At 34.1% G+C, this 10,251-nt stretch overlaps 1 protein-coding gene across 3 annotated transcripts in view; it reads left to right on the top strand.

Moving 5' to 3' along the window:
- LOC137648392 (glycoprotein-N-acetylgalactosamine 3-beta-galactosyltransferase 1-like) overlaps positions 1 to 4,856 on the top strand; it is a 29,323-nt gene extending 24,467 nt beyond the window's left edge. The window contains exons 6-8 of one of the 3 annotated variants that reach the window (XM_068381321.1): positions 3,003 to 3,151; positions 3,799 to 3,972; positions 4,164 to 4,856. In XM_068381321.1, the coding sequence (XP_068237422.1) occupies positions 3,003 to 3,151; positions 3,799 to 3,972; positions 4,164 to 4,211 (371 nt within the window). In that variant the 3' untranslated portion in view covers positions 4,212 to 4,856. The remainder of the gene's footprint in view (positions 1 to 3,002; positions 3,152 to 3,798; positions 3,973 to 4,163) is intronic. The other 2 variants (XM_068381319.1, XM_068381320.1) reach the window with 2 other exon arrangements.
- The last annotated feature ends 5,395 nt before the right edge of the window (positions 4,857 to 10,251 follow it).

Here is a 10,251-nt window from a genome sequence, read left to right as displayed (position 1 = left end):
TAGGATGATGTACCTGCTGTTGCATTGGTTAGCTAAGGCTATATACGGAATTGCTGTAATTAAGTATAAATTTCAGTGGGTTGTTTGTTGTTGAGAGTCAGAGTGGCTCCTCTCGAATCAGTCTGGATTGTTGTATTTCCTCTAGGTAGACTACCTTAGTGCTTTAGGGCTTTGGCAATCGCCACTAAGTCGGTTTGCATGATGGAGGCAAGGTTGGGAAGTCTCTAGTTTTCTCTGTAAGCTGATGGAGAAACGACTGCTGCTGCTGCCTGAATATTACAGTCAAGTGATCAATCAGTATAGTAGATGTTGGGGGCAGATGTGCTGTTGATTGCATTATCAGCTGCTGCAGTAAGTTGTTCATTTTTTGCAGAGAGCTTTGCTAGCTGCTGGGAGGATTGGGAAGTTTTACTGGAAGGGGTATGGTGTCCATTGGGTACAATTCATGTAGCCGTTGTGCTTCGGTTGCCCCTTTGTCTTGAAGGGTTCATTCTGCATTTGCATTCTTCTAAGTGTATCCCACAGACTCTTTGCATGTGTCTTTAGAGGATCAATCTTCTCCACCAAGGGAAGGTGTGTTTCGAGTCTGTTTTCTCAGAGGGCAGTGTCCCTCTGCTTTCATTGACTTGAATATGATGCTGCAATTTCTGATGTTGATCCTTGCTAAAAGGGAAATTAGATTAGTTTCAGCTCTTGGGAAGCAGAGTCTGGTCCACACTGGAGAGCTGCTGATTGGCCTCATTACATTGTTTCGTACAACTTCTAGGAAGGCTTTTTGAGTTTCTCTCAGTGACGGGAGGTACATGCTGCATAGTTCATAAGGGATTGAATTGCTTGGATGCAGAACAGTCTTAGGAGGTTGTTTGATACTTTTTGTTTGAGGGAGGTCATTCGTTTCATGGCTGAGAGAGGAATTTTTGTTTTCTCTCTGAGGTGGGTTACTTCGATGGCAGGTGATACAGTTTTTCTGATGGTTACTCACATATATGAATTGTTTCACCCATTGTATGGGTTTGCCATTAGGGTGAGATTCGTAGGGTCTTCCTGGTATTTGATGGCCATTTCTTTGATGTTGGTTTTTAGGCCCAGGTCTTTACATTTGGCCTGGATCATATCAAGTGCCTTCTGGGTAGTTTTGCATAAGTGTATTTTCTGTGGGCAGATAACACATATATCATCAGCGTATATGAAGATCTCAACTCCATTTGGGAGGTCTAGAGCAGCAAGATTCTCTATAATTAAGTTGAATACTCCCTGCCCCTGAGAAGTTCCATTTCCCAGGAGAATGAATTCCGAGTTTTTTCTTTGAAATGTGACTCTGGCTTCTCGGTTCTGGGTGTAATTACGAATCCATGGCAGTAGGTGTTTCTTTTACTCTTTTGGAAATCCTGACTAGGTGGGCACCTGCTGAACATCCACCGAAGCCGATATGAATACGGTAGGACACAGACGCCCACCTTGTGACATGTCAGAGCGGCAAGCAAACACAAGGGTTCCCGTCTTTTTATATGGTGATGTTTTGTTTGTCGGAAACTGTAAGCGTTTGACAAAGTTCTGTGGGGAAACTTCCGGGTACAAGGTGAGAAGTTGGGTGTGGGTGTTTGCTGAGGATTTGGACGGAAAACTTCCAGGAACGAGTTGAGGAAGTTGGCGTAGGCATCCATGGGTGGGCTGATATGGAGAGCGAGATCAAAGGGGTCGGGTTGGAGAGGCATAGAGAAGTACGAATCCGCCTAGACTAACAGTAGTTGAGCTAGATTGAACAGGAGGTGGAAATGTAAGAGGAAGCTGGTACCGAGTACTAGCAATATGATGTCAGCAAGGAGCAACTTCCAAGTAAATTTGGCGCTTCTAAACGACAATGTGAGGGTTTCATAACAGGAGGCAGATATTGCAGATCCGTTGGCAGCTACCAGGTGTATGTCGGCAGACCTAGACAGGCTACGTCATTTCCCGGAGATTGGTCTTTGGAGAATAGAACGGCATGCACCCGTGTCTAAAAAAAATCACACGGCTATACCTGCGTCATGTAAAAAGAAAAGATTAGTGAGAAGGGGCACCACCACCACAAGCGATGGCCTACTCACACATTTCTTCGCAACGCCTCCAAATTTGAAGTGGTAGTAGCATAACTGCAGCCGGTGTACATCAGGAAGTGGCTAGAAAGGTTCTTGGCTGAGGCATAAGCAAGGGGTGGTATATGTGGGTGGTGGATAGCTTTGTTGCTGCTCTGACACTTCATGGGGTGGGAGACTTTGTCCTACCGCATTCACGTCACGTTCAGTTGATGTTGAATAGGTGTTAACTTCTTCAGGATTGATAAAAGCATATACAGGCAGAAACAAGTTATCAGTGCGAGGGGAGAGTGATAATGACAGTGTACAAAACTCAGAAATACCATTGCATTGCAAGAGCGTGTGATACGCCTGTGGTACAGTATATTACATATGGACTTACAGGTATCCAGGTATATGACACATAGGCACGCAGGTATCCAGGAATACGAGTTTGAAGCTCACAGGTATGCAAGATGAGGGTTAAAAGGTATCCAGGCAATTGAGACAGGATTGTTAAGTATCCAAGTAGATGAGACATTATGAGACGTATCCAGGTATATGAGAAGGGGCCGGAAGTTGTTTGAGACGGGTGGAAAAGTATTCAGCAATATGAGACAAGAGTTGACAGTTATTTAAGTACAGTAAATGAGACTGGGGCTTGTAGGTGATCTGTTATAGGAGATGAATGGTAGCAGGTATCCAGGTATATGAGACGAGCTATCAGGTATCCAGGTATATTAGGCGGGGACTGCAGGTATCCAGGTGTAGGAGATGGTGGCTGGCAGTTATGTAGGTATCTGATATGGGTGCTGGCTAGTATCTAGGCATGGAAGAAATTGGTCTGTTAGATGGTCAGACATATTAGGTTGGGGTTGACCGGTATGAAACTATATTATTTAGTTTTATATAGTATCTGTCAAACTCATAGTGACCCGTTTATTTCAGGTAGGTGTTTGAAGAAGTCAGGAATATTGTTTGGTGATACAAGAGATGAGTTGGGAAGACACAGATTTTACCAATATCTTCCTCAAGATCATATAAAAGGAGACAAGTTGGATTTTTACAATGTCAGATTTTTGTACAAATATGATAAGGTTAGTTTGAAGAATATTTTAACATGAAATAATTACTAAGTGATGGATTTTAATTTTTAGTGTTTTGTTTATCCTGCTAGAATGAACAGTTCTGGTAAAAAAAAAAATAAAAAAAATGATAATAATGATCCAGGACATGGAGGAATTCCATCGATAAATATTGACCATATGTTTGAGCTTAAAAAACAAATAAAGTTGAATGGTGGCAGGATGGTTGAGTAAGAGACACAAAACAAAATTCTTTTAACAGTGTTTAATTATTCAGTCTTATAAGATATATTTCCTCTGAATTAATATTTCATTATATTCACCGGCATTCTGGAAAAGTGAAAAATCATGGTGCTCAATTATCTGTTGGCTCAGCTTAAAGGTGAACTACTTACACTTACAGAACTTCTAAACTGCAGTAAAGCCATTGGGACCAATGTGAAAATACTTTACCTTTCTTTCTTTCTTTATCTTAAGTTCCAAAATCAACTTTCTTATTATCCATAATACAGTCGGGTTTTCCCTTCTGTAAAGATTTAGTTTAAACAGGATGTATGTATGTAAACAGGATTTGCTATTCAGTTACAGGCAAATATTTTAAATTTCTAGCTAATAATCCTTGTGAAATTATATATTGCAATAGAATTTGTTGGCTTCAGGGAATTGATAGCTTATCAGAAACCACAGCAACTTTCCACCGATTGAAGGACCCATCGCTTCTCTACGCCCTTGAGTTTTTCATCTACAAACTTCAACTTTTTGGCGTCGAAGGGAGATTTAAAGGACCCAACACAGCACTGCTCCCTCCCGATACCGATGCTGTTCCATATGAGGTTATTATTATTATTATTATTATTATTATTATTATTATTATTATTATTATTATTATGATGATGATGATGATGACGATGATGAATATAAGCATTACTACTATAATGATAAGTGTATCTTCCAGAGAAAGAAATAAACGTTTTTAGTAGAAAAAAACCCTAACCTCTTATGACATACAATTTCTCTGTTACAGGTCCTCAAGCGATTTGGCGTGCCCAGAGTGAACAAAAGTAGACATTGATTTCAAAGAGAGTAAGAATATGTTAGAAAAGCTTTCTGTAGTTCTTATGTTGTCAATGAATTTAAGTGTACTGTAACAATCACTTTTTTCCCAATTATGAAAGAGAAGAAAATCTGCTTGTCGACTTCCAAGGAATTTTTCTATGAAACTAAGAAAAACCCAAAGCAATGTGTTTTCTTCACGTTGCTAAAGTTTCATTTACATTATTATCCTGGTTATTGTAGAGATAATAACCCTGATGAAGTTTGAAAAAAAATAACTTGATTCATTCTTGTAGGCTTTATTAATTTACGGCTTTGGATATAAGGTAAAAAGCAAGGTGATTTATTTGCAGTAACTTCCTTTTATTGTAAACGGTGTTAAATGAAACTGACGATTATTTTTTGTTTTTGTTATAGTTCACCATCTAAAGCTATATCTAGAGTTTATATGGATGATTCTATCTGTTGCATTAATGGAGTATAATTATAACCACTTTGGGTAGCTTAGTAAAGATAAGAAAACAAGCATTGAATGGTCCCCTCTATCTTACGATTTTGATAGCTTGAGCTGGAAATTTGCTTATTTCATGAAGAGTAACAGATTTCTATCGTGTGTATGTCTTTTATTGTGTTTTCTTCCTTCTATGCATCCTTTGGCTCTGCTACATTGTCTGTTCATAAGGGAAATACTCTCTTTGTACGAGATGTGTTATAAAATACCTAATATTTATCGTTTTATTTCTTGCTAACCATCCACAGCCCATGCATACAGAAACTGGTCTCATTTGGCCATGTTTATTTTGTTTTTCCTGACATAGAAATCTTTGTATGACTTACACACGTCGCTAGTCATTGTACAGTTACTTTGTTGTTCTCTGATGTGTCTGTTCTCTCTGTCATGGATCGTTCCATACCCAGGTGTAATTGCTTCTATTATTATTATATGATGTCTTCAGGGTTAATTCATTTTCAGGATGATCCGCAACCTTTCAGACCTCAAACATAAAGATATTACTTGTAAGAAATAATAACCGACTATGATCGTGAGCGCAACTCAACATGTACACTTACATTCATATGTGAGCCGAAACTCAGGGAGAATCGTTTGTGAGAGGTCTCTAGTATTACCATAACAAAACAATGAAGACTTACATTTCCTACTAAATCTTAGGAAATGGGTGGAGTCTGGTTAAACTCCATACAGTACACATACAGACACATACACACACCCATATATATATATATATATATATATATATATAAACATACGGGCAGTAAGTTGGCCAAGGTACTAGCCACATGTTGAGGTACTAAAGCTAGAGAGTTATTGGGTCCTTAGACTGTCCAAACAGTACTACATTGGATCCATCTCTCTGGTTGTGGCTCATTTCATATTTGCTATCATATGCACAAAATAGTCTGGCATATTTTTTACACATTCTCCTGTTTCTCCATACACCTGGCAACACTGAAATTACCAAAGAAATTATCTTTTCTTAAGGGGTTAATTATTGCACTGTAATTATCAGTGGCTACTTTCCTCTTGGTAAGGGTAGAAGAGACTCTTTAACTATGGTGAGCAGCTCTTCTAGGAGAAGGACACACCAACGTAAAACTATTTTTTTTCCTTGGGTAGTGCCATAGCCTCTGTACCATGGTCTTGCACAGTCTTGGATTAGAGTATTCTTGCTTGAGGCTACACACGGGAACACTATTCTACCTTATTTCTCTTCCTCTTGTTGCGTTGAAATTTTTATAGTTTATATAGGAAATATTAATTTTAATGTTGTTACTGTTCTCAGAATATTTTATTTTTCCTTGTTTCCTTTCTTCACTGTGCTATTTTCCCTGTTTGGGGTCCCTGGGCTTATAGCATCCTGCTTTTCCAACTAGGGTTGTAGCTTAGCCAATAATGATAATAATAATAGAAGGTTAACTACAGCGCTGTAAGTGTCCAGTTGGTACTTTTGTCCTCGGTAAGGGTAGACGAGATTCTCTAGTTATGGTGACCAGCTCTTTTAGGAGGACACTCCAAAATCAACCATTGTTCTCTATTCTTGGATAGTGCCATAGCCTGTGTACTATGGTCTTCCACTGTCTTGGGTTAGAGATCTATTGATTGAGGGTACACTCGGGGACGCTATACTATTTTGTTACTCTCTCTCTATGGTTATTTAAAGTATTTTTCTTCTTGTTATTCCCAAGCGTTTACAGTTTATATATGAGAGATATATTTTAATGTTATTATTGTTTTCAAACCTTTCTTGTGGTTGTCCTTTATTTCCTTTCCTCACTAAGCTATTTTCCCAGTTGGAGCCTTGAACTTATATGATCCTGCTTTTCCAGCTAAAGTTTCTTTTTAGCAATTAAATGTGTGTATATATATATATATATATATATAAATAAATATTTATATGTATATATGTGTATATATATATATATATATATATGTATACATATATATATATATATATATATATGTATATATATATATATATATATATATATATATATATATATATATATTTATATATATAATATATATATATATATATATATATGTGTGTGTGTGTGTGTATACAGTATATATATATATATATATGTTGGACAGCAAGTGTATCACACACACTCATACACTACGGGTATTTCTGTTTTCTTTATATTATCGTTATCCCTCTTGCCTCCCATTGATAGCCTATTCATGCCTGTATTTTCCTACATTATTCTGTGCGAATTCTTCTGCTGCTCTTAACTAGAACTGGTTGTAATCATACTCTTGCTCCATCCAAAAAAAAAGGTATTTACTTTTGACTAGTCTCTCAGTCACCTCCTAATGGATTGCTTGCACATATATATATATATATATATATACACATATACACACACATATATATATATATATATATGTGTGTGTATATATATATATATATATATATATATATGTATATATATATATATATATATATATATGTATTCTAACATTTGTCTTTCTCGAAGACATATTGTTAGATCATTATATTTTGTTGTCCTCCACATACCTTACGTATTTGCTTTAAAATCCACCTAGATATTTCCGTTGACAGGAATAATGCTAAAGGAACGGGATATATATTGTATAATAATCTGAGTGACACCACCTATTCATTGAAGCTTCCATCACAAAACAGGCTTTTTTCATAGATTTTTCAAAAATGAAGATTGAGATTATTGAAATGCAGCGCTCCGAATGCTTTATTCTTGAGCGCTCTAATGAATATCTTGAATTAGTTTAAATCATATTTCGAATGGTTCTAGGTTTGAATGGTAAAATGAAGATGTTACATGCAGCTGGTCGAGAGAGATTTCTTTTCTAGAGGAATCTAGAATCTAGAATCTAGGAGCTAAAATTGACAGTCTGAGACGACCAACAGAGCAGAAGGCCATTCATTTTCAAAATAATTAGAATTTTTACTAAAAAATAATAAAGAATGATAGAAAGGAATACAAATTTTGAATAATGAAAGAAAGGAACGCAAGTGTTAAAGAATAAAGACCTAGCACGGCATGTCAGGGAAAAAGGAAAAAGCTCAGAAAATATATTCTAAAAAGTGAGAGAATTTGTTTAGCAATCCAAAGGATATCGCTCCTCAGCTCTGTGATTTAGCGTTTAAAATAACAATCAATCATTTAATTTTAAGATACTTTTCTGGAATTATCAAGAAACTAATAGCTTTGGGATCCCCTTTCCCTGTATAAATACGATGTATTATCATTGTTGATTCGGTTGATGTCCCTAACAGGCTAACAAACGTAAGTACTAATTCCAATCAAGTCTTTTCCTTTTTCTTTCCGTAGCTATAATACACACAAACATATAGACACAAATATAAACACACACACACACACACAATCACACACACACATATATATATATATATATATATATATATATATATGTATATATATATATATATATATATATATATATTTATATATATAATCCGATTAACTTGATTGAGTTCATATACGATTTGTTTTAAATCATCTATAATAATGTAAATTTTTCCCTTTCACAATATTGGTGCAAAATTAGATGACGTCAGGTGTTTTGTACAGTCGGTATCAAAATTGATGCAACTATTTTCAGAGAATTTCGTTCGAAACTCACTAAGTGGCAACTACAGTACAACGTGTATCTAAAAAACTTTTTTTTTACTATATTAATATCTCTATCAAGCAAAATACAGCTAACATACGATGCGCAAATATCTTATCTATGATATTTATAAAAATCATAAAAAAAGTAATGTAATCGTAATTATTCCAAAGTATAGTAATTACTTCAAACTATAATAACGAAATAATTTTGGAATTTGCGTTTAACATTACCTTTTCATATTTCAAGCAATGTGGAAACAAACATTTAATAACTTACTGTATAACCAGTTATTTTAGGGATGAAGCATAAAACAATGCAAGTATCAATAAAATATAAAGGGAGAATCTTCGTAATATTAAAAATAATCAATCACGAATCGACTTAAATCTAAAAGATTACTTGGGTGGGTTGGTAGTTCTGATATTCGCATTACGAACCAACAGTTCGTACTCTACATCAGCTTTGGCTTCGATTTCGACCAACAACACGAACGTAACATTATTCATCCAATTAATGAATTACCAGCCATGGCCTACTAGTGGGGAAGTTTGCTTTAATACCCTCATCGACAGTCAGTGATACTAGGGCAGGGGCCATGACCCAAGTCCCCCAGCACCAGCCGTAGTTGCAGCCCTTGGACGAACACAGTGATCTTAGAGAAAAGAATTTTTTGTCACCAAGTCTCCGGTCAAGCTGCCAGTTATTATATCATTATACTTCTTTCAAATTATTGTTATCCCTTTTAGCTCATAATAAGTATCAGTGATTAACTGTAGAAGTGGAGAAGACATTTCTCTGGTGAATATATATATATATATATATATATATATGTATATATAATATATATATACATATATATATATATATATATAAATATATATACATATATATATATATATATATATATATATATATATATATATATATATATATATATATATATATATATATATATATATATATATATATATATATATATATATATATATATATATATATATATATCTATATATATATATATATATATATATATATATATATATATATATATATATATATATATATATATATATATATATATATATATATATAAATTCTTTCTTTCTTTCTTTTCTTTGTGTGTATCTTTTCCCACCTTTATGTGGGGTTGATGTTTCTGGCCAGCGTTTTCCATCTAGCTCTGTCCCACATAAAGATGTGAAAAGATGCAGACAAAGAAAAGATATATATATATATATATATATATATATATATATATATATATATATATATATACACACACATATATATATATATATATATATAAGATTGTCCAATAAAAGATTCAAGAAATTACCTATTGAACACTTTTACGGATGACACAAAGTTTGTATGTTATATCTCTTTTGCAGCAGTTCTTTTAACTTGTTTATTAAAATAAAAAAGAATATATATATATATATATATATATACATATATATATATATATATATATATAGATATATATATATATATATATATATATATACTATATATATATATATATATATATATATATATATATATATATATATAGAACAGGAACTTCACCGCTTTACATTATTCTTGAATCGCTAACTTCTTGATTTAACACAAAGATCTCATAAAGCCAGAGATGTTTAAGATTTTGTCGTTTGAAGAATTCCGTTTCACTGAAATGCTGGTAAAATACATTCTATGATATTTGATTTTAGAAAAAGAAAATCATGTAGTCGTAATAAAAAATAGCAGTGAAAAATTGGGAAGCTCAATATATTGTGAATAATTTATAATTTACGGCTATATATTGATCATATTGAATAATGATAGAAAACAAACATATAACATATCATCATATTTAATATAATATATTGAGCATATTAGCCGACACTTTATGAAGTTATAAACACCAGGCCGGTAACAA

Source organism: Palaemon carinicauda, chromosome 10 (assembly GCF_036898095.1).
Source record: "Palaemon carinicauda isolate YSFRI2023 chromosome 10, ASM3689809v2, whole genome shotgun sequence".
NCBI classification, from domain to species: Eukaryota; Metazoa; Arthropoda; class Malacostraca; order Decapoda; family Palaemonidae; genus Palaemon; species Palaemon carinicauda.
This window is presented reverse-complemented; position numbering and strand designations above follow the sequence as displayed.